The sequence below is a fragment of the Staurois parvus genome, unplaced genomic scaffold, assembly GCF_062004578.1.
Source record: "Staurois parvus isolate SC_StPar_1 unplaced genomic scaffold, SC_StPar_1.0 ptg000208l, whole genome shotgun sequence".
In the NCBI taxonomy this organism is placed as follows: Eukaryota; Metazoa; Chordata; class Amphibia; order Anura; family Ranidae; genus Staurois; species Staurois parvus.
Genome location: NW_028318004.1, coordinates 1,960,716 through 1,986,556, shown reverse-complemented (window position 1 = coordinate 1,986,556; position 25,841 = coordinate 1,960,716). Strand labels below are relative to the sequence as shown.

Sequence of the window (25,841 nt, the reverse complement as noted above, 5' to 3'; positions counted from 1 at the left end):
CTCATGGGGCCCCCTACTGACCCCTGACCCCAAATGGTCAGTCCACCCCTGCCATAGGCCCAATCAGCTGCAACCAGGACATTCCCTGCCTCGAAACATACAAAATTTCACCTGTTCTGGGCCCCCACCAAAATGGTTTTCATACTTGTTGGAGTAGAGCAGGGGTGTCAAACTCAAGTTCATTGCGGCCCGCATTAGCATTATGTTTGCCCTCAAAGGGCTGGTTACATCTGTAAGACTAAAAGTCCAGAATACCCCCCCCCCTTACATCAGATGTAAAGTGCCCCCTCCATCATTAGAAGTCGAGTCCCCCACCCTCCTTTACATCACAGTGTACCCCCCTTATCTTGTGCTAATGCCAGGGAGAAGCTGAGCGTGGAGCTGGGAAGCTGAAAGTGCCAGGTCTGGAGGAGGACCAGAGGAGGGCTGCAGTCAGCTGCCAGAGTCTGATAAATGCTGAAACCAGGAGGTGCTGCAGCTGCACAGAGAGGCACAGGAGTTCTGTCCTCCTTTCTGCTACCAACTGCTGACATTGGGGGAAGGAGGGGTAGAGACGAGGGAAACTGCAGGATCTGGCGGAGGAGTTCTATCCTACTCACTGCAGCCAGACTGCTGACATGGGATGGGACGGGTGACAAGGGACAAGGAGGGGTGAGACAAGCCTCTCTGTGGCTGAGTAGAGAAGAACAGGATCTGGCAGAGGAGTTCTGTCCTCCTCTCTGCCGCCAACTGCTGAGACAAGATGGGGGGTGAGATGGGGGGGCGCAGTTGCAGTAGGTACAAGGGCCACATGAAATGGCCTGGCGGGCCAGATTTGGCCTGCAAGCTTTGTGTTTGACACATGTGGAGTAGAAGATGACCCGAAAATGGGTACTCCTTGTTATCCTCTCCTGCTTGGCATTGGCTTTCAGTTGGTCATGTGGCCCCGCCCCTTTGCAAATCTGTGCAAAGCATTCTGGGAAGTGATCTGGGTACTCTCAGGGTTGTTGTGAGCTGAATTTTGGGTTTGTTGGATAGATAAGAGTGCTCAGTGGAGGAGGGAGGCTTTTTTACAAAGTAATAAAGAACACATGACAAAGAGTAAAAATGTAAAATTATTATTTTCAGTGAGTTGGATATTTTTGTGGTTTGCAGGTGACATATAGAGATTGGGATTCCAGAACAATTGTGGTCATAAGACTGAGGTACGCAGCTAATTGGATGTCTTCCTAACCCACTCTAGAATATTGACAACTGTGATTGGTTGCTGGTAATAACAGCATCACCTTTTTTTGTTCCAATTAACAGAATTTATTGTCGAGGCAAAAAGAGAAAATATTTTTCTTTTCTATTTTTCATTACTGGGTACAATGCACATGTCAGAATAACCCTAATAACAATTCGGAGCCATGTTGTCACATTACATTATGTCACAATATAAAATATTTTGTCCCTTTTAGGTAATTTTTTCTGTTCATGTACGTCTTTATGCGCCTCTCTGCTGACAACGCCTGTCATGGTGTGGCAGACTGTACAGTGGGCTTGTCATTGACGGCAATGGCTCCTACTTGAAAGTCGGCTTATTAAATTATAAGAAAAAGGTTTTATTTGCACAGATGACCGCAAAAAGGGGCATGGATGCCAACATTTCAAAGTGCCCAACCCATATTATTATTTTTTTTTTTTAAAAACAGATGCTGTTCCAGGTTGATCCGCTGTAACAATCCACCGCAACTCCTGTTAGGGTGCAAACCAAGCTCATCAGACTGAAAGCTGAAGAAGGAAATCTGGATCACTGTCTTCCCAATATAATCCATCTTTATTTCCACACAAAAAAGCAGACATCTAGGGGGGAGACAGGAAAAGTCAACATGTTTCACACAATTCCAGCGCTTAATCATGACTTAGAGTCCTGATTAAGCACCAGAGTTGCGTGAAACACGCTGACGTTTCCTCTGGCGACTGTTTGCTTTTTTGTACAAAAATAAAGATGGATTTTATTGGGAGGGCAGCATCCAGATTTCCTTCTTCACAACAATAACTCTTATCTTTGGATAGAATGGTTAAGATGGACAACACACACACTTTTTTTTTTTTGTTTCTATTTCTTTGTGTTCTGAATGACATTGACTTCATCAGGATAGAAATAAGGGAAAATATACAACAGTAACTTCCTAGAGTATATTAAAATACCCCTTCCCCCCAATAAGCTTTTTATTGCTTTCTGTGTCCCCATACAGATTTTCTTTCAATTCCTATCTGTAAATTCTATTGTTACACAGTGAGGGGGAAATCTCTCTAAAAAAACCTGACCAGTTCTAATGCTTCCTCACGTTGTTCAAAATTAACCACTTAAAGTGATTGTAAAGGTAAAAATATATATATTTTTTTCAATTTATAAACATGTTATACTTCCTTGCTCTGTGTAATGGTCTTGCACAGAGCAGCCCCAATCTTCCTCTTCTCTGTTCCCATGCCAGAACTCCTGGCTTCTTTTGATGAGTGTCCCATAGCAAGCCACTTGCTATGGAGACACTCATGTGTCCATTGATACACACAGTGTGGCTTGGCTCCACCCCCTGCTCTCTCCTCACTGGCTGTGATTGACAGCAACAGTAGCCAATGGCTCCCGCTGCTGCCTCTGAGTCAGTAAGGAGAGAGAAGTGATGCTGCTCTCAGGCACAGCGCTGGATCGCGATCAGGCTCAGGTGAGTATAGGAAAAAAAAAGCATTAAGGTAAAAAACCTTCTGTGGTTAGAAGCACTTTAAGGATTTTGAACATAAGATACATCCTAAAACAAAAATTAAACAAAGTTTAGGACACATCTCTCACATCCAGCTCCTTTCCCCCTGCTGTCACTTTTACTGGCAAAACTGACTGCTAAAATGACAGCCTGTAGTTGCTTTGCATGACACAGTGGGAACAGGTGTCAAAATGCAGCAGCTTCTCTGTAAAATGGCAGTTGCAGATCCCCTTCCCAGTACTGCTACATACTTTTTAAGATACTTGCAGAGCAAATCCAGCATTGTCCCACTGCAATCTGCTGTGTCTGGATGACATATACTGGGTCCTGCACCACTCTTTTAGTCCTCTTCAGCTGGGTACAGGGAGCCCCTCCCGCTCCTGCAGCCTCTTGGGAGATGTGATATAAGGACCGGGAGCAGGTCTTTCAAAGGAGCCATATATATATATATATATTTATATATTATACAGGATTTATATAGCGCCAACAGTTTGCTCAGCGCTTTACAATATAACGGGAGACAATACAGCAACATTACCGTTCAATACAAGACGGTTAGGAGGGCCCTGCTCCTTGGAGCTTACAATCTAAGAGGGAGGGGCTAGTGGTACAAAAGGTAGTAACTGTGCTGGATGGACTGGTAGGAGGAGTAGAAGATTCCATTATTAGCTGAGCGCAGGATAGGCTTCCCTGAAGAGATAGGTTTTCAGAGATCGCCTAAAAGTGAGCAGAGTAGGCGATAGTCTGATAAATTGGGGTAGAGAGTTCCAGAGGCTGGGGGAAGCTCTGGAAAACTCCTGGAGATGAGCATGGGAGGAGGAGACAAGGGAGCTAGAGAGCAGGAGGTCATGGGAGGAGCGGAGAGTACGGTTTTGGTGATATTTAGAGACAAGATCGGTGATGTAATTTGGGGCAGAGTTATAACTGGCTTTATATGTTATTGTTAATGGTTTGAATTTTACTCGTTGGGCAATGGGAAGCCAGTGGAGGGATTGGCAGAGAGGGGTGGCAGATATGGAAAGGTTGGTAAGGTGGATGAGTCTGGCAGCAGCATTCATGATAGACTGAAGAGGGGATAGACTGCGATGAGGTCGGCCAATGAGGAGGGAGTGACAACAGTCAAAGCGAGAGATAACAAGGGAGTGAATAAGTTGCTTAGTAGTTTCCAAGGTTAGGAACGGGCGTATCTTGGAGATGTTGCAGAGGTGAAGTCTACAAGATTTGGACAGTGATTGGATTTGGGCATATGGGGTGAACTGTAGACCAGACCAAGCAACATCACTGCAGATTTCAATGGAGCAGAATGGGACACGGTAGAGATGAAGGAGAACCAGAATACAAGCCAGCAGTCAGGCCAGACAGCAGCCAGACAGCAGAAAAGTGAATGCAAACAAGTAGACAATGTCTTTGCATGAGAAGTCAAACCAAAGAAGAAACAGGTTTCCATAAATGCACTGTAAAGAGGATAGAAGGAAGCAGGCAGAAGTGTTGCTCAGGCGATGGATTCGTGGATGTAGAGCTTTAAACATCATTTTAAAGCTTCGCTTTTTCTTTTTTCTAAAATAATAAACATGTTATACCTGCCTGCTGTGTGCAATGGTATTGCACAGAGTGGTCCCTTTCCTGTTCTGGGGTCCCTTGTTGGCGCTGTCTACTCCTCTTCCCTTCCGATTGCCCCCATAGCAAGCTACTTGCTATGGGGGCACACGTGTGGGCTCACTCCTGACCTGGGCTCTGTGCTGCATCAATAGACAAACCCTGCTCCCTCCTCACAGGATTTGATTGAGAGCAGCAGGAGTTCAGTGAGGTGAGAGAGAGACCAGTGATGCTGCTCTTGGGCACAGTGCTGGATTGAGAGAGGGCTCAGGTAGTATTTAGGGGGTCGGGAATGTGAGTGAAGAGGGGATATATATATAAAAAAGTAGTTCTGCTTTGTGGGGCATTTAAAGAGAACGAATTTTCACCTAGTGCACACCAACGATGATGTGAACTGGGTCTACTGGAATTGATTACATTCAGCTTGCCATTGGGTTAGGCATGCGTTCAGCAACACAGCCCAATTGTGAACAGGCGAGGTGACAAATGTTACATTTCTGGAACAGCGATAAGCTTCACGTTTATTGGATTTTAAGATATTGATATCCAGATGACACTTTTATTTAGGTTGGCAATGTACGGCTTGTATATTGAATATTACTGAAATCCTGGTCGGCGTCACATGGCGAGACCGCATTGCCTATCACTATATCTATTATGGAAAATGCTTATAGTCACATATTGCTATCAATCTGCCTGGTACGAAGCAAGATTGGAGAGCTACATCATTTTCACCGATTGCGGTCAAAGCTTTTCTACCTATATCCTCATACATCATCTGCATGTGCAAAGAAACATAGGAATATGGGAATTACATCTCTTATCTCTAATTATATCTCTTACATTCATACTGATTGTGAATAATACATTCCATGGATAATCCTGTACATTTAGGTCTACACCGACTATTTGCTGGATACGAGAAGTGACCAAGAATTACCATTTATATGCGTTTCCATGTACACCATTTGCTGGACATTAGCATCTCTGAGGGCTTGTTCAGACCTAAGCAAGGATTGCCACTCCTCTGAAAAGTAATGCCAAGATTACTTTTCAGAGAACTTTGACAGGCGGTGAGGAGGTGATATGTTGCCTCCACACTGCCTGATTTAACCCTAGGTTTACACCTATGCGGCCGTGCTGGCCGCGTTTTGCTCGGGCATGAGAGCCCATTCATTTGAATGGACTCCCGTGCCACGCAAGGAAAGAAGTCCCTGCAATACTTTGGAAAACGCAGCCCACACCGGAACCTCGGTTCCCAGTACGGTTGCGTTTCCCAGTGCGGGCGGCATGCCATTAGAACTAATGGCACCCACCCGCGGGTCCACAATTCTCTGTGCAGCTGCATGGATTTTTGTGTGGGTCCGCAGCGGCACCACCCGCACGGATGTGAACCGGGGGTAAATGCCACCTCGATTGCAAGGTGGTTGCAGTGTGACCCTATAGACCTGCAGCAGTTACATTCAGCGGACAAAACAGTGACATGCTTTTTATTTTTGGCATGTGTACACCCATGACAGGTTGTATGTCCCAGTTCAGGTGGGCAGTAAAACCACAGCTCAATTTCCTGGTTGTATTGCCCCACCTGGCCACGTGTGAATGAAGCCTAAGCGTTTGCTTGTGCCATCGCCATATTGCGATTTTGTTAATACCAGTCTCCTTGCATGAGAAAATCCTTCCCTAGGTCATACTGTTTAACCCCACTATAAAGAAAACTTTATGTGGGGGAATCTCAACTTTTTCCAACTTCAGAATGATCTTTTGATTGTTTTTTTGATGTCTGATACTTACAGTCCAATCGTATGATCTTATACAAGCTACAGCTGAAGGACTGGAGTTCATGTCTGCCATTACTATATCTTCAAGGCGTTCTGTTTGTGATATGTGTTGGGAGAATAGCAGGATGTCACAATTAATTAACATGCAAAGTAACCACTTTATCCGGCTATATTCAATGAGAAAGATACATTTCACTTTAATTACTATATATTTTGAAGTACGGAGCCTGCAAGGATATAGGTTCCTAGGTTAGATTCTCAAGTAATATTAAAGTGTTACTAAACCCGCAACAGTACAATCAGTCTGTATATACAGTAAAGCATGCTTGTTATACTCACTGTGGAACCTAAGGGGTTATTCCTCTGCATTGTGTAAAAAGGCTGTTTGATCCTGTCTTCTCTGCCCCTCCTCTTGTTGAAATGACAACCTGATACAGACTGAACCCATGGTCACATGCTCAGTTTGGAGTGTATTGCTAGAGAGGTTTTGCTTTTTCTTGGGAGAGTGCATGTGATCAGCATTGTCCAGACAGAGGTCAGGGGTTTCACATCCTCCTAGAGCAGAAAGAAAACTCCTCCTACAAGCTTTAACCAGTGCTCTGCTGGAGTCACAAGACTGCTCTATACTGCAGATGAGAAAAGGTATTTAGCAGCTTATATTTACTAAAATTATTTCATTTCCATGTTTGTGTACTGTGGGAGACCAGATATAGTTAATGCAGGGGCCTGGGAGACCAGATATAGTGAATGCAGGGGCCTGGGAGAGCAGATATAGTGAATGCAGGGTCCGGGGAGAGCAGATATAGTGAATGCAGGGTCCGAGGAGACCAGTTATAGTGAATGCAGGGTCCGGGGTGACCAGATATAGTGAATGCAGGGTCCGGGGAGACCAGATATAGTGAATGCAGAGTCCGGGGAGACCAGATATAGTGAATGCAGGGTCCGGGGAGACCAGATATAGTTAATGCAGGGTCCAGGGAGATCAGATATAGTGAATGCAGGGTCCTGGGAGACCAGATATAGTGAATGCGGGGTCCGGGGAGACCAGATTTAGTATCACTTTCAGTCAAGTATATTGATAACATACAGTATATGGTGATGTGTGGCACCTTTGGACTCTTGTGTTTGAATACATCCTAAGGCGGTCATTATACCAAGGGAACTTTATTACCAAGGGGGCTATATACTGTATATATACAGTGGGGATCGAACGTTTGGGCACCCCAGCTAAAAATTTGTATTACTGTGCCTAAAGATTCAAAATAACAGAAAACAAAAAAATGGCGATCGTGCAGTCAAACGTGGGTTTTGAATTGTTTTTCTCACAATCCTGCGAGCTGTTCTGTCTGATATTTTTCTTGGTCTTCCAGATCTTGCTTTAACTTCCACTGTTCCTGATGACTGCCATTTCTTAATTACATTCCGAACAGAGGATATTGACATCTGAAAACGCTTTGCTGGCTACAAAAAGCGTTTACAAGCTGTGATACTTGCCAAAGGGGGCAGTACAAGATATTAACTCTGCAGGGTGCCCAAACTTTTGCAGACGCCATTTTTTTTGTTTTCTGTTATTTTGAAAGTGTAAACGATGGAAATAAAATCTAACTTTTGTTGACATATTATAAGAATGTCTAATCTGTAATTTGATGCCTTTTGGAGATTTTTCCATCTTTCCTTGGCTTCTTTATGCACATTAATACAAATTTTTAGCTGGGGTGCCCAAACTTTCGATCCCCACTGTATATATATATATATATATAATTACTGTGCAAATGCCTTTAAGCATTCATACAGACATCATGCATAATCACTGTATTAGTAAAGGATAAATTTATTTCCTATGATCATCCGCACCACCTAGAGGAGTGGAGTAATACAAAGCTTTCCCTAAACACCTCAACCAAGGAAATACTACACTGGGGGAACTAGGTGAAACTGACAATCACAGGAAATAAACATATCATTCAATATACTGCACACAATACAGCAATTATTTGCGACAGCAGTGTGAATGCTTAAAGTGGAAACACACTGCTTCTAAGCACCACAAAGCAAAAAAAAAAAAGCTATTTAATTCATTATTAATATTCAACGCAAACTCCCTCATCCATCCATGTCTCCATGCTTTATTTTGCTGAGAAATAATTTTGAAAATCACCCTTCTAGCATTTTTGACCGTGGCCATCTTGAGTAAGGGCAGATAATTCATGTAGCATTTACTTCCTGGAATCCAATTGCCCTTAACATTGGCTAAGCTGAGAACCCTCCCTCCCCTCCTGAAGACTCCTGGGATGTGTGACATCATTTGCATAGGCATGGAAACCAGGAAGTAACTGAAGAAATGTGGAAAAAAAAAAAGCTTAAAATAGTAAACATGATATGCTTTCCTATCTATTTACTAATGCTGGCAGCATAAGGATTACAAATAGTCAATGTTGACTGCAAGAGTGAAGTTATACTTTAAGGTATTCACACAGCAATTTTTTTTTAACCTCTTCACGCCGGCCGCACACAAATGTGCGGTCTCCCGACGTCTGGGCCTAGATGCCGAGCAGCCGCACATTTGCGGTCTATTAACCACTTCCTGTCCGGACACTTTTATCCCCTTCCTGTCCAGGCCAATTTTCAGCTTTCAGCGCTATCACACTTTGAATGACAATTGCGCGATCATGCAACACTGTACCCATATGAATTTTTTGCCATTTTTTTGAGACAAATAAAGCTTTATTTTGGTGGTATTTATTCACCGCTGGGATTTTTATTTTTTTGCTATGTAAATGAAAAAGTCCAAACATTTTGAAAAAAAGTGTTTTTCTTATAAAATTTTGCAAATAAATAATCTTTCATCGTAAATGTTGGCCAAAATGTATTCCATTATCTTTTTAGTAAAAAGAAAAATAAGCCAAAATTAGTTTATAACCAAAAATTATAATTTTTAAACATTTTTTTTACATTTTTATTTTTTTTTTATAATATTATTTATGGTTTTTTTTTTATTACATACTGTACTACTTGTGGGGAGTGATTTTTTTTTTTTTTTTACAGTGATTGCTTTTACACCCATATAGGATGTAAAAGCAATCATTTCTCTTTCTCTCTGTCTGCATTCTTGCAGCCATTGAGAAGTACTGAGTGAGCTGTGATTGGTCACAGCTTGTCACATGGTACAAGGCTGTTGTGAATAGCCTTGTACCATGTGACCTCTGTGATCATTCACAGATTTCACACGTAGTAAGCAATGATGTCAGAAGTGACATCTTGCTTACTACTTTGCATGTGATCACTGATTGGCCAATCAGTGATCACATGATCGGGACCTCGTACAGAGGTCCCGTCCGATGATCGGTGTTTCACTGTGTCCGGAGGACACAGCGGGCACCGGACTGCGGTGCTGCGCGCTCCCAGGGAGCGCGCACAACTAGAAATAGTGGGTGCCGTTTATGAACGGCAACCCACCCCTGGAGTGCCACCGTCCTGCCGTTTATAAACAGCAGGCTGACAGCAAGTGGTTAAAAAAGGACATATGTGCCCAGAGCGCGCGCCCTGCACGCTCCCAGCACACATGTCCGGTACTCACGGAAAGGTCCCAATCTCCTCTTTCGATCGGGACCTTTCCCGATCATGTGACCGCTGTGCGTCACGGCGGTCACATGATTCTAAACTCCGCCTCCCGGCTTCTGGAACCCTTAAAGGGCCGGGAGGCGCTGGCATGAAGGGGTTAACTTCAGTCGATCCTGAATACGGCAGCCAGACTCATTCACCTTTCCAACCGCTCCGTCTCCGCCACCCCCCTCTGCCAATCCCTCCACTGGCTTCCGATTGCGTAACAGATCAAATTCAAAATCCTAACACTGACGTACAAAGCCGTCCACCATACTGCCCCGAACTACATCCCTGACCTAATATCCAAGTACCGCCCAGCACGCACACTCCGCTCCTCACAAGACCTCCTTCTCTCTAGTTCCCTGGTCTCCTCCTCCCATGCCCGCCTCCAGGACTTCTCCAGGGTGTCACCCATCCTCTGGAACTCCCTGCCCCAACCCATCAGATTATCACCTATTCTCCTCTCCTTTAGGTGCACCCTGAAAACCCATCTCTTCAGAGAAGCCTACCCCACCCCCTGCTAACTTGCCGACCTCCTCCACTCTTCCTACCACTCCATCCCCCACAGCCATCTCCTCCTGTACCACCATCCCCTCCCTCCTAGATTGTAAGCTCCAAGGAGCAGGGCCCTCGATCCCCTCATGTTTTGCATTGTATTGGTATTGTTCTGTCACATGTTCTGTCCCCCTTTGTAATGTACAGCGCTGAGCGGACCATTGGCACTTTATAAATATTGTATAATAATAATCTCTGTGTATCACGTGAGGCCAGTCACGTCACTGGATATATGTACGGGTTTACAACCACTTTAAATAGCCATTTAATCTCATTGGAATATTTCAATGATTGGTCGATCTGGCAACACCTTTTTTTTTTAAAGAAATTAGCATTTTTTTATAAATACCAGCAAACATCTTTAATTTATCACTTAAAAAAAAAAAAACAATTTTCCAGAGTGGAAGTTTTTCTTCCTTGCAGTCTAAGTCTTCTGTCCCGAATCTTCGGCCACCTCAAACTGCTGCTTCGGTTTAGTGGCCTCCTGCAGGAGTTCATGTAACTGTCCAATCTGCTCTTCACTAAATAAATCCAGCTTCTCTTCTGATAGGCTGGCTCCGTACGGCATCTTCTGTGTGTCTGGATTCTGGAGACAGGATTTGGCTTGTTCCCACAACATTGCAGCATAACTCTGGGGGGGAAAAAAAAAAGATCATCTGGTGATTCCAGTATCTATGAAACGGTAACAATTGTTCAAGGAGGTAAAAAATTCAAAGAGAATTGCTTCCCTGTCACAACCCGCGCCGGTTCAAAGAAAGCCTGTGATGAAAAATTGTATCAACGCAGGTTACCTTCTGTACAATCTACAATCAGGAAGCTGAAGCCAAATGCAAACGTTGACTTTTACAGTACTAGTCGAATTTGGCCCTGCCCCTGCTTAATTTTAAAATGTTTTTATTGGTTAAAGAAGCTACATATCAAATTACAGGATAATAATGGGGCCAAGGAGACAGAAGGGGGGGGGGGGGCAAAACTCGACTTGTGCAGGAAAAGTATATAAAAAGTTATAATTTCAGATTTTTATCTGCCTTTTTGAAATGCCATTTTCACTTAAAGTGTTACTAAACCCACAGCAGTAAAATCAGTCTGTATATGCAGTAAAGCATGCTTGTGATACTCAGTGTGGAACCTAAGGGGTTAATCCTCTGCATTGTGTAAAAAAGAAGTTTGATCCTGACTTCTCTGTTCCTTCTCTTTTTCAAGCGACCACCTCTTATCTCCTGATAAGACAGACTGAACCATAGGCATTTGCACATGCTCAGTTTGGTACGTATTGCTAGAAAGATTTTTTTTTTTCTTGGGAGAATGCATGTGATCAGCACAGGGCCAATCAGCACTGGTCAGAGGTCAGGGGTTCTGCATCCTCCTAGAGCAGAAAGAAAACTCCTCCTTCAACCTTAGCTAGTGCTGGGCTGGACACTGATAGAAGCCACAAGACTGCTCTAACTTCTGATGAGAAAAGGTATTTAGCAGTTTATATTTACTAAAATAATTATATTTCCATGTTCTGTGTACTGTGGAACACCAGATATAGTGAATGCAGGGTCCGGGGAGACCAGATATAGTGAATGCAGAGTCCAGGGAGAGCAGATATAGTGACTGCAGGGTCCGGGGAGACCAGATATAGTAAATGCAGGGTCCAGGGAGACCAGATATAATGATTGCAGAGTCCAGGGAGACCAGATATAGTGAATGCAGGGTTCTGGGAGACCAGATATAGTGACTGCAGAGCCCGGGGAGACCAGATATAGTCAATGCAGGGTCTGGGGAGACCAGATATAGTGAATGCAGGGTCCGGGGAGACCAGATATAGCGATTGCAGGGTCCGGGGAGAGCGGATATAGTGAATGCAGGATCCAGGGAAACTGGATAGAGTGAATGCAGGGTCCAACATTCACAGCCTTTGCTCAATACTTTGGTGCTAAAGGTGCTTCAACAATTACAGCCTCAAGTCATTTTGAGTATAATGTTAGAAGCTTGGCACACCTCTCTTTGGGAAAGTTCTCCCATTCTTCTTTGCAGTACCTCTCAAGCTCCATCAGATTGGATGGGGAGTGGCAGTGCACAGCCATTTTCAGATCTCTCTAGAGATGTTCAATCGGCTCTGGCTGGGCCACTCCATGACATTCACAGAGTTGGCCTGTAGCCACTCCTTTGTTATGTATCTGTGTGCTTAGGGTTCTTGTCCTGTTGAAAGATGAACCGTTGCCCCAGTCTAAGGTCCACAGTGCTCTGGAACAATTTTTCATCAAGGATGTCTCTGTACATTGCTGCATTCATCTTTCCTTCAATCCTGACTAGTCTCCCAGTTCCTGCCGCTAAAAAACATCCCCACAGCATAATGCTGCCACCACAATGCTTCACTGTAGGGATGGTATTGGCCAGGTGGTGAGTAGTGCCTGGTTTCCTCAAGACATGACGCTTGGCATTCAGGCCAAAGAGTTCAAGCTTTGTTTCATCTGACCAGAAAGTTTTGTTTCTCATGGTCTGAGAGTGCTTCAGGTGCCATTTGGCAAACTCCAGGTGGGCTGCCATTTTCCTTTTTACTGAGGAGTGGCTTCCGTATGGCCACTCTACCATACAGGCCTGATTGGTGGAGTGCTGCAGAGATGGTTGTTCTTCTGGAAGGTTCTCCTCTCTCCACAGAGAAACGCTGGAGCTCTTTCAGAGTGACCATCGGTTGCTTGGTTACCTCCCTGGCCCTTCTCCCTCAATCACTCGATTCCTGATGATTCCAAACTTCTTCCATTTACGGATGATGGAGGCCACTGTGCTCATTGGGACCTTCAATGCTGCAGAAGTGTACCCTTCCCCAGATCTGTGACTTGATACAATCCTGTCTTGGAGGTCTACGGACAATTCCTTGGGCTTCATGGCTTGGTTTGTGCTCTGACATGTACTGTTAACTGTGGGACCTTATCTAGACAGGTTTATGCCTTTCCTAATCATGTCCAATCAACTGAATTTCCCACAGGTGGACCCCAATCATATTGTGGAAACATCTCAAGGATGGTCAGTGGGAACAGGATGCACCAGAGCTCAATTTTGAGTGTCATGGCAAAGGCTGTGAATACTTATGTACGTGTGTTTTTTTTTTCGTTTTTTATTTTTAATAAATTGCAAAGATTTCAAAACAAACTTCTTTCACGTTGTCATTATGGGGTATTGTTTGTGGAATGTAGAGGAAAAAAATTAAATTAATCAGTTTTGGAATAAGGCTGTAACATAACAAAATGTGGCAAAAGTTAAGCGCTGGGAATACTTTCTGGTTGCAGTATACATTTCAGTATAGATACATGTTACGTAAATGTCAACCTCCCAAGAAATATAGGAAAGTTGCTCTCTGGCAGGAAGTATTATAAATATCCACATTAATCTACCCCTCTGCTAAGTAACAAAGCAATCTCACTCCGGCACACATACAGAAAAACAAACATATATTTGGAAATGATGATCCCTGACAGGCAGTTCAGTGACTGTGTCCATCTGTTCTAACAAGAAAAGGTGCTGACAAAAAGACATGAATTTTTTATAGGATGTTGCTATTTGCAGCTCCTGTTTGTTACAGCTACTCGCCAGAAAACACATAACGGATGGAGGTGTAAAAAAAAAAAAACAAAACACACAATAGTAAGTTAAAGCTCCATCACCATCATAGGTCATGGTATGCAATCCAAACCCCCAACTCAGGTAATATTCTCTACCAAAAAGTAGAAGAAAAGGCAACAGAGTTCAAAATGGTACCTCTATGATTGACTGATGGACCGACTTCAGTACAAGCAGCCTGCCCATAGATGAGTCGAATCTTGGCCAGCGCCTGCTGAACCAGCCAAGATTTGATCCATCTATGGCCAGCTTAACTCTCCCTGCTTGTCCTTTCCCCAGGTAGCGGTAGATGGAAGCCTTCAAACCATTCTGAGCGTTCTTAGACACAAAAACACCTTCCCAGAGATAATGACATAGGCTGGCCATAGAAGGATCAAATATTGGCTGGTTCAGCATGGACCAGTCGAGATTCGATCAATCTATGGGCAGGCTGGCTGTACTGAAGTCAAAAAATCGACTTCCAGTACAGCCAGCCTGTTGGATCTTTTTAATGCACTCACTGCCAAGGCACCCCTGAAGAACCCTAAAGGCACCCCAGGATTCCTGGGCACTCTAGTTGAAAAAAGCTGCCATGCATCCCAGTGCACCCCCCCCTTACCTTGTGCTGCTGTCAGGAAGAAGCTGGGATTAAGCTGGGAAGCAGAAAGCACAGGGTCTGGAGGACTGGAGTCAGCTGCCAGAGTCTGATGACTGTTGAGACCAGGGGAGTCAGAGACAAGGGGGTGCTGCGGCTGCACAGAGAGGCACGGGATCTGTAGGAGTTCCGTCCTCCTGTCTGATACCAATTGCTGAGATGGTGGAGGGGGGAAGAGCAGAGATGAGCCTCTCTGCGGCTGCACAGAGAAGCGCAGGACCTGGTGGAGGAGTTCTGTCCTCCTCTCTGTTAATAAACTGCTGAGACAAGGTGTGGGTGGAGATGAGCGGGGTGCCGCAGCTGCAGGAGGGTTGAGGGCTATGAAATGGTCTGGCAGACCGGATTCGGCCCACGGGCCTTGTGTTTGACATATGTGCCTTAGTTCTATTAACACCCACGGCATCAGAAGATTATGGTAGGGGAGCTGAGGGGGCATCAAAGGAGGAAGATTACACAGCCGCACAAGGGACACATCATACTGAAGGTAATATCCCTTGTGCTTATTTTTTATTTCTTTTAACTAAACGTAGGCTTAAATTTGTATATTTTATATCTTCCTTTAGTTCAACTTTAATTTCCTTGATATAATAAGCTGCTACATTCCTTTTCTGGCTGAAATTTTGCTTTGGTAATTTTAGGTTTTACCTTACTGAACTTTTCCTTATATTGATGTTCCAATTTCTCCACCATGAGGTCATCAGCAAGGTTTGTTATTGAAGGTAGCATCCTGATCCTCCCAATATTGACACCTCTCCTCTACCACCTCCCACATATATCTTCCTGTTTGGCAGTGCTAGCATCAAAGTCAAAGAAAGGGCATCAGCTGTAGAGGAGCAGGACTGTGTATATCCACCCCGGCCACATACAGCCATGATGATAGAATGCCCTAAGAGGCCTCGCAACATTCGAGATTTTAGAAACCAGCTCAATATAATTGTAAGATGAGCCAGACTGGGATTTACAGAGTAAAGTCATAAGATATATATTAGTGGAAACAGTAAAACAAGGTCCATCGAATATCTCCAAAAGCAGACAGGACTTATCTCTTGAAGGCCTTATTGGTAAGATATCTGTGCCAAGTTCCCCATATGCTCTCCTGCTGTGACTATTGTAAGGGGCTCTCACCATGCCTTCTTGATCTTTATAATATAGAGAATGCTGCAGGAGGAGTGGGAATAATTCAAGGTCAGAATAAATGGCCTAAACTATTTGAGTGGATTGACCCTTTAATGTGTAATTACACATCTTGCTGGACTCCCATTAACCCTTAGTAAGGCAAGTGTCAGTGGGTGGGGCTGGGTTATTAAGAGGGCTATTTAGGAGTAAGTGACGGGCTCACTTTAATCTCAATTTTTAGTGTAACCAAGGCCTTGTGTAAAGTCTATGCCTTGAATCCAAGGAGCTCAAAAGGAACCAGTTTGAAGACTAAGGCGGTATTCTCTCCTAAAACTCACAAACGACTTACTAACCGCTAAAACCAATGGTCACTATTCTGTACTCTCTGGACCTCTTCGCTGCCTTTGACACAGTTGACCACCCCCTCCTCCTCAAAAAACTCTATTTCCTTGGTCTCCGTGACTATACTCTCCATTGGTTCGAATCTTACCCATCTCACCGCACCTTCAGTGTCACTTACAACTCTACTTCCTCCTCTCTTACTCCTCTGTCAGGATCCCCCAAGGTTCTGTCCTTGGACCTCTCCTATTCTCGATCTACACTTCTTCCTTGGGTCAGCTGATAGCTTCCAATGGTTTCCAATACCATTTCTATGCTGATGACTCACAAATCTATCTTTTTACTCCTTAGCTCACTCCATCAGTTTCCTCGCCGATGTACTAACAGACATATCGGACTGGATGTCACACCACTTCCTAAAACTCAATCTATCCAAAAATGAGCTCATAATATTTCCTTCCCCACGTGCCTCTTACACTGATTTCTTGGTCAGGAGCAATAGCACCACTATCAACCCAACCCTGCATGCCAGGGTGCTAGGGGTAACCCTGGATTCTGAACTATCCTTTCAGGCCCACATCCAATCCCTGTCCAAATCATGCCGCCTCAACCTCTGCAACATCTCCAGAATACGCCCCTTGTAACCAAGGATACCACAAAGCTCCTAATTCACTCCCTGGTTATCTCTCGCCTCGACTACTGCAACTCCCTCCTCATTGGCTTACCTTTACATAGGTTATCCCCCCTCCAGCCCATCATAAATACTGCTGCCAGGCTCATCCACCTTACCAACCGTTCAGTGTCTCCTACCGTTCAGTGTCAACCAAACCGCTCTCTTCGATGTTACCAAGACCTTCTGCTCTCTAGTTCCCTTGTTCCTCCCATGCTCACCTCCAGGACTTCTCCCGAGCTTCTCCATCAGCGCATCCCCCCACAGCTATTACCTTTTGTATCACTCAACCCTTCCTCCTAGATTGTAAGCTCTAACAAGCCAGGCCCTCTGTTTCCTCTTCTACCAAATTGTATTGTAACTGTAATGTCTACCTTCATTTTGTAAAGTGCTGCGCAAACTGTTGGCGCTATATAAATCCTGTATAATAATAATAATAATATTCACACCTGAGCATTGCATTTTTGAGTGTTTTTCCAGATGTTTTATTACAAATTTTTGAACTACGTTTTGAGCTTTGGTGTTTTTTTGAGAGAAAGTAGAGAAACATATCATCTGTTTTATCATTTGTTGCTATGTTTTTCAGCTTTTTTATTAATATATTATATTTTTTATAATATATTTATTTATTTATTGGACTTAGGGGGTTAGAGTTTCGGGTTAGGGGGTTAGGGTTAAAGTTTGGAGTTAATTTTATTTATTTTTTATTATTTTTTGTTAGGGTTAGGGGTTAATATTTTTATTTTCATTTATTATTATTTTAAATATATTATTATTACTATTATTTTGTTTGGGGGGTTGGGGCTGAGGTTAGGGGTTAATTTATTAATATTATTTAATTATTTAATAATAATAATAATAATAATTATTATTTAATTATTGCATTATTGCATTTGAGCAGAAAAAAATGCTCAAAAAACGTGCGTTTTGTATTTCTAGGGGGAATAAAAATGCTTAAAAAAACACACCAATCTGCCCAAATCAAGCTAAGAAGCTTCTAAACTTTTTTGAGCTTTAGGCATTTGGCCTCAGGTGACTTGGAGTGGAGATGTGAACCAACTCCGTAGAGAATCAATTCTTTTCTCCTACAGCATTTTGTAGCTTCGAGGCTCAGAACGCTCAGGTGTGAACTGAGCCTAAAGCTGGCCATAGACTACTAAAATTTTGTCCAGTTCCTGCTGAATCTGACAAAACTGAAGCCATCGGAGGCCCTACAAGTACCACCCAGCTTGACAAAAGTCTGAGCAAGGTGGAAAATTATCAGCCAAGAACGACTGCATTCTACTGTTGGCCACACTCACTGGCCACTTTATTAAGTACAACTGTCCAATTGCTTAGTAACACAAATTGCTAATCAGCCAATCACATGGCAGCAACTCAATGTATTTAGGCATCTAGATGTGGTAAGGATGACTTGCTGAAGTTAAAACCGAGCATCAGAATGGGGAAGAAAGGGGAGTTAAGTGACTTTGAACGTGGCATGGTTGTTGGTGACAAACGGGCTGGTCTGAGTATTTTAAAAATTGCTGATCTACTGGGATTTTCAAGCCCAACCATCTCTAGGGTTTACAGAGAATGGTCCAAAAAAAGAGAAAATATCCAGTGAGTGGCAGTTGTGTGGAGGAAAATGCCTTGTTGATGTCAGAGGTCAGAGGAGAATGGGTATTTGATTTCAGCTATGACATTCAGATGGTAGGGTCAGAATTTGGCATTAACAATATGAAAGCATGGATCCATCCTGCCTTGTATCAGTGGTTTAGGCTGGTGGTGGTGGTGGAATGGTGTGGGGGAGATTTTCTTGGCACTAACAAGAAAATAAAGAGGCCGGTGAGTGTATATTAGTCAGAAAACACATCTGTGTTCCTCTCTGATTTAGTACTGTAACTATACCCTGCCATCCAATGAGAGTGCCTCAGTGTTCAGTTTGGGTACTTTCATTGGGCAGAAACCTGTCAAGGTACGCAATACCCTACTCATTCATAAATGACATCAACATCACCATAAAGCACCATGTTGTGTGAAATTGTTGGACATTCTAGATAAAGAATACTGGATAAAACTTGAACTTTAGAAATATTAGGTAGCAGAATATTGTCTGTACGGCTTGGGACAGTAGCGTGCGTGTGATACCGAAACACAGGCCATCTTAAATCAAATCACACAAAAGATGTGCATTTCAGAGGTGAAGGCCAATAACCCAGAGGGAGAAAATTAATGAAGGTGAAAGTGATCCTTCAGACAGCAATCAGAGTAATTAGCGAGGTGCAGGAAGACGGTGCGGTGTGGGAAGGCCGCACAGAGTTACACATCTGACCACTGGAGAAAAAGTGCAGCTAATGTTCCTGGAGACCAAAGTGCTGACGATCAAACCTGATTAGTTGTTGGGGTGAAAGCCTCACTTCTCTTCAGTTTTGTAAATCAGCCCCGCTGTGTAGCATGGATTGCATCATGCCAGAGAGTGATGTCACAAATTCCAAGTGAATCAACAGACTACGATCTCCAAAATATCAGCTTGCTGGTAGGGCGATATTCAGTTTTTTTTCTTGAGTGCAAAGAAAACTGCTGAACCCCTGGGGTTTATACAAATGGCAGTGCGATACAGAGAGTGTTCTTTGTTAGTGTAAGTGTAATTACAACTCAAGCTAACAGCATAGCCAACCATATACAATCTCTTTACTTGAAAAGTCTTGAATCAATGCAATCAATGGCTGACCCTTAAGACCCAATTGAATAGTCAGTTTAAGGCTCGGTTCATACTGATGCGATGCGGGAAAAATAGAAAAGTACAGGAATCACTGTGTTTCCCGCATCGTACCGCATAGCAATCACACTGTGTTCATGCAATCTGCTGTGGGAGTCCACCATCCCATGTCCTCCTCCTCCAGTCCCATCTCCTCCATCTCATGTTATCCTCTTCCAGTGTCATCTCCTCCATCCCACGTCCTCCTCCAGTTCCATCTCCTCCATCCCATGTCCTCCTCCAGTCCCATCCCCACCATCTCATGTCCTCCTCCTCCTCCAGTCCCGTCTCCTCCATCCCATGTTCTCCTCCATCCCATGTACTCCTCCAGTCCCCAAAGATTCCATCTTCCAATTACCACCCCCCTGCCCACGCCAACAGACCCCTCACTGATAATGCTACAGGGTACACAGCAGGACACAGGGCACACAGCAAGACACACAATATGGTACAGGGCACACAGCAAGACACACAGTATGGTACAGGGCACACAGTATGGTACAGGGCACACAGCAAGACACACAGTATGGTACAAGGCACACAGCAGGCTAAAACAAGGGACACGTTTTTCTGTAGTTACCGACAGCAGTTCGAATGTGAGTGACGTCAGCAAGGGGCAGAGCTGTAACAGCGGGTTTTCCTTGGCAGGAAAGCAGAGAGGGGGAGGGGCTTTGGCTCTACCTTCTCCTATCAAGAGAGAGTGGCCGTTCCAGCACGGGGCTGCACAATGACAGCTCACCACAACAAGCACTGAGAGTGGCCCGCAGTCCCGCCCGCCCACAGGGAGAGCGTCCGGCCCACCTGTCCGCAGAGACAGCCAGCCAGCCCACTCGCCTGCAGAGAGAGCCATCTGTCCCGCCTGCCCGCAGAGAGAGACAGCACCCAGTGACTCGACCCCACATTATTTTCACTTGCCAGATGTAAGCAGGCGAGTGGCAATTTTGGGGGCTGCCTTTTGGCATCCAACTAAGGAGAACTGCTGATCATCACCTCCTTGACCCGTGACCAGACCTGCATTCTGCTAACCTGAGCTTGACCCAGCTTGCCTCCTGACTCTTCTTTATCTTAATAGCCTGTTGCTGACCTTGGCTTGTGCCCTGACTGCATCCTTTGCCTGCCGTGTTGGTACTTCTGCTGCTTATTTGACATGGATGCTGGCCTGGCTTCTGATCCTGCCTTCCGATTTGGTACCTGTGCTACCCAGTTGTTGCTGACTTTGGCTCATTTTGACAAAGGCCTTCTCCACCTGTAAGATTCTGTAGTCCACCTGTGTGCCAGCATTGTGCACAAGTACCAGTCTGAGCATCCACAGCATCCCAGCAGCATTCAGACTGTTTGACAACCCACCATGTCAGGACCAACCTCAGGCACCCTTGCCACTCCTCATCCTGCTACACCGTCACCAACCCCTGGGGGTATTGGACAGGCTGTGTAAGATAAGTCCTCATCAGCTCAGCCTCTACCATGTGACAGGATACTGGTGATTCAGAAATGCAACACATGCCCACTACTGACTGGTTTAATTCTTGTGATGTCATCACTCTGATGCAGTCTTCTAGAGCTTAAAAACTACTGAGCAGCCAATAGGAAGTGCCCACTTTACCCAGGCAGCAACGTTATAACCTGAAGTACCCTCTCACTTTGCAGTCTAAAAGATAGAACACCAGGATCAGGACCAGGCCTGTTACATGACCATGAATTTAGACACGTAAAAGTGGCATTTATGTATTTAATAGTTACGGGGAGGTAGGGTGCCTGGCAGGAGCAGAGCTGTAATCATAGTAAAAAAACAATTAACAGCAATTCCCAGCTCACTTACTAGCCAGCCTGCAACACACTGAATTACCCTAACAGTTCATGTTAAAACAAGGGGTTTAGTTTGCACACATTTTGTAAATATATGTATAACCTGCATAGACCACCCCACAGCATCCTCAGTGTACTGCAGTCCTACATGTACAGCATAGTTTATAGACGCTTTAACTTTCACACAAACCAATTAAAATACACTTATTGGGGTTTTGTTTTTACCAAAGACATGTAGCAGAATAAACTTTAGCCTACATTTATGACGAAATTAGATTTTCTTTTTTTTTTTTATGTTTTAGAACAGAAAATATTGGGTTTTGTATTGAAAGATTTCAATATTTTTTTTCATTTACATAATTAAAAATAAAAACCCAGTGGTGATCAAATACCACCATACCATTTGTGTACAGTAGCGCATGACTGCACAATTTCCAGTTCAAGTAGCGCAGTGCCACATAGCAAAAAATGGCCTGGTCATGAAGGGGGTAAAACCTTTCAGAGCCTGGAGGTTCTTCTACAAACCAGCTCCTATCATTTAGCATGGCCATGTGTGGCTCCACCGGCACAACCACAGCCTATGCATTATATCCATCATCCACTTACTGTGGTTGCAATGCTTTGCAGGCTCATATGCAAAAGAGTAATAAAGCACTTTTTTTATAAAATTTGGATGCTTTTATTATTAATTATTTTTGGCAAAAGGTGGACTTAAAGTGTGGAAAAACTGTTGAGTTCTGACCAGGGGCGGACTGACAACTCATGGGGCCCCTGGGCAATAGGAGATCATGGGGCCCCTGTGTCCTTGCCCACACTCAAAAAAGCCTATAAAAAAAAGGTACCAGGGGCATTTCATGGGGCCCCCTACTGACCCCGGGCCCTCGGGCAGTGCCCGAGTGCTCGAATGGTCAGTCCACCCCTGGTTCTGACCTGTAGAATTTTTCTTCCAATATTGAGACACTCATAGGTTGAGAGCTTCTGTCTCCCCAATTTACAGATCTTTGCATTCTTGGACTTGTTCTTTAAAACAAACAATGTCCTGTTTAAATTCAGATTTGGCTCCTCTTTGAACTCAGGGGGACTGGGTAACAGTAGGTTAAAGACCTTGCATCATAAAAAGTGTTGTATTTATCTACTTGAATTGTTTTTTTGTTATACTGAATATTAAAGATACCTAAAATGTTCCCCTTCCATGCACTATAGGAAACACATGCTAAATTCCTCTCCTTACTTTTCTCATATTGTTTTACCCAACTGGCACACTAGAGGCCATTAGAAAACACTTTCCTCCATATATAACAAAATCTTCCTCCGCGGTACACGCTTCAGGATGCAAAAACACTGAACATATCGAAAGCTGTTGGGTCATGTTTATTTATAAGAGAAGGTAACTATCAAGATTGTGGAGCTGTTAAGCAATGAATTACAAATCCGGTATAAACCTTCGACAATCTCAAACCCAATTCACCAAAGTGTTGTTTACAGGGAAGACGTCTGGGCAGCTTGTGCAGAAAATATTAAAACAGAGGATGAAACATTAGAACGATCTATAATCTCTGAGGCGATCTATCAGCAACAACATTACATTGCTCTCCCTTGAAACGACCATAAGCTCTTCTATAGAATAACCCTTGGTCTAATGAAATCACTTTACATAAGCTAAACAAAATTGGCGACTACCCCAGTCAGCAGTATAACAATCTTTTAGAGTAAGGTGCAAATGGAAGGGCTTCACAACACAAACACAAACATTTTCCCAGAACACTTACCACCTAAGGCAATTTACGGTAAAAACAAAGGTTTTAGTTCAACAACGTTTGCAATTACACGTGGAAGCCACACTGCGTTGTCAAGGCCCCTCTGTATAGTGCAGTCCTAAGCTCTACCCTTTGAGAGTCACCATGTTGGAACATATACAGTGTACAGGATGCCAGGGATGGTCCAGGATGGTAGATATGTGTCACCAGTGATAGGACTATAGTCCCTTTAAAGGGGACTATAGTCAGGGATTCTCACCCGTGCAGAGTATTTCAGGGTGATTTGTTAACAGATTTGCAGTTTTCACAGGACTATTAAAGTCCTGATATGGGTTCAGAAACCCATAGGCTCAGATAGATATTGGGAGGGAAACACCCTTCAACCCTGGCTATGGTACCAGGAACCTGAGTTAACTCACCTGCAAGAGAGGTCTGAAAAGGCCAGGAAGCAGCCAGCAGGTGCTGTTGTGTGGAACAGGACACATTTGAGAGGGAGTTGTGGTCTGTTTGGCTGCTGAGATGCTGGTGGGCCATTGTGACCTTTTCTAGGCCCTGGAGCAGGCGGAGACTTTAAACCCTGTTGTGGGGCAAGTTTCTGCTGGCGGTATGGCCAGATCTAGCTTGTCTGATGTGGGGTGCAGTAAAAAATGTCTGGGGGCAGAGGATGAGAGGTCAGCAGGGCAATGTACAAGGGGTTAGCAGTTTGTAGGCCAGTGTACTGGAACTATTAGTTTGTAGGACAGCATACAGGGATCAGCAAGGGAGTGCACAGGAATTGGTAAGGTACTGTACTGGGATCAGGAGGGCAGGGGTCATTGTGGCGGGCCAAAGGACAGGGGTCAATTCTGGGAGGGCAGAGGATGGGGGTCACTGCTGGAAGGGCAGGGGACAGGAGTTACCCCTGGCAGTGCAGAGGACAGGGGTCACCATTGGAAGGAGAGAGGACAAGGGTCAACGCTGGAAGGAGAGAAGACGAGGGTCAACGCTGGAAGGAGAGAAGACGAGGGTCAACGCTGGAAGGAGAGAAGACGAGGGTCAACGCTGGAAGGAGAGAAGACGAGGGTCAACGCTGGAAGGAGAGAAGACGAGGGTCAACGCTGGAAGGAGAGAAGACGAGGGTCAACGCTGGAAGGAGAGAAGACGAGGGTCAACGCTGGAAGGAGAGAGGACGAGGGTCAACGCTGGAAGGAGAGAGGACAAGGGTCAACGCTGGAAGGAGAGAGGACAAGGGTCAACGCTGGAAGGAGAGAGGACAAGGGTCAACGCTGGAAGGAGAGAGGACAAGGGTCAACGCTGGAAGGAGAGAGGACAGGGGTCAATGCTGGAAGGAGAGAGGACAAGGGTCAACGCTGGAAGGAGAGAGGACAAGGGTCAACGCTGGAAGGAGAGAGGACAAGGGTCAACGCTGGAAGGAGAGAGGACAAGGGTCAACGCTGGAAGGAGAGAGGACAAGGGTCAACGCTGGAAGGAGAGAGGACAAGGGTCAACGCTGGAAGGAAAGAGGACAAGGGTCAACGCTGGAAGGAGAGAGGACAAGGGTCAACGCTGGAAGGAGAGAGGACAAGGGTCAACGCTGGAAGGAGAGAGGACAAGGGTCAACGCTGGAAGGAGAGAGGACAAGGGTCAACGCTGGAAGGAGAGAGGACAAGGGTCAACGCTGGAAGGAGAGAGGACAAGGGTCAACGCTGGAAGGAGAGAGGACAAGGGTCAACGCTGGAAGGAGAGAGGACAAGGGTCAACGCTGGAAGGAGAGAGGACAAGGGTCAACGCTGGAAGGAGAGAGGACAAGGGTCAACGCTGGAAGGAGAGAGGACAAAGTGTCACCACTGTAGGGAGGGAGGGAGGATAGGGGTCACCTTTGGAAGGAGACAGGACAGGGGTCATCGCTGGAAGGACAGAACACAGAGGTCACTGCTAGAAGGAGAGAGGACTGGGGTGACTGCTGGAAAGAGAGAGGACAAGGGTCACCGCTGGAAGGAGAGAGGACAAGGGTGACCGCTGGAAGGAGAGAGGACAAGGGTGACCGCTGGAAGGAGAGAGGACAAGGGTGACCGCTGGAAGGAGAGAGGACAAGGGTGACCGCTGGAAGGAGAGAGGACAAGGGTGACCACTGGAAGGAGAGAGGACAAGGGTCACCGCTGGAAGGATAGAGCACAGAGGTGACTGCTGGCAGGGCACTCAGCATAGCTCCCATCCCTGCACAGTACATACACAGCCTGAGCACATGCAGCAAGATCTCCTTCTCGGTTCTTTTCGGCACAGCACAGAGCTGAAATCAGATTCTCTTATGCACATCTGGAGAGATTTACTAAAACTGGAGTACTCAGAATCTGGAGCAGGTGTGCATAGTAACCAGCTTGTTCATTTAAGCTTAGATAATAAACCTGAAAGCTGTTTGGTTACTTAGCACAGCTGCACCAGATTCTGAGCGCTCCAGTTTTAGTAAATCTCCCTTAGTGTGTAGCTGGTTACTACGGTGCTCTTCTGACCTCTGAAAATGGAATGACAGCACAGCTACAGGAACCAGCTACACACTGTGCAGATTGTAGCAGTGCATAGGGGAATTGGATATCAGCTCTGTGCTGTGTGGAAAGGAACCGAGAAGGAGGTCTTGCTACCTGTGCATGTATGGTGCAGGGGCGGACTGACCATTTGGAAACTCGGGCACTGCCCGAGGGCCCGGGGACAGTAGGGGGCCCCATGGGATGCCCCTGGTACCTTTTTCATAGACTTTTTTGAGTTTGGGCAAGGACACAGGGGTCCCATGATCCCCTATTGCCCGCGGGCCCCATGAGTTGTCAGTCCGCCCCTGGTATGGTGAAGGGATGGGAGATGGTCAGGCAAAGCATCAGGTGTGGAGGGGGGTTGTGGGTGGGAAGTTTTGGTGGGGTACATGTTCCACCCCAAATTGCATGATA

General features: G+C 45.0%; 1 protein-coding gene across 1 annotated transcript in view; it reads right to left on the bottom strand.

Annotated features, from left to right (window-relative positions):
* Window positions 1–10,490: 10,490 nt before the first annotated feature.
* The window catches only part of SDHAF3 (succinate dehydrogenase complex assembly factor 3), a 56,868-nt gene continuing 41,517 nt past the window's right edge, over window positions 10,491–25,841 (bottom strand). The window contains exon 3 of the mRNA XM_089678662.1: window positions 10,491–10,886. Coding sequence (XP_089534788.1) covers window positions 10,680–10,886 — 207 coding nt within the window. The 3' untranslated portion in view covers window positions 10,491–10,679. The remainder of the gene's footprint in view (window positions 10,887–25,841) is intronic.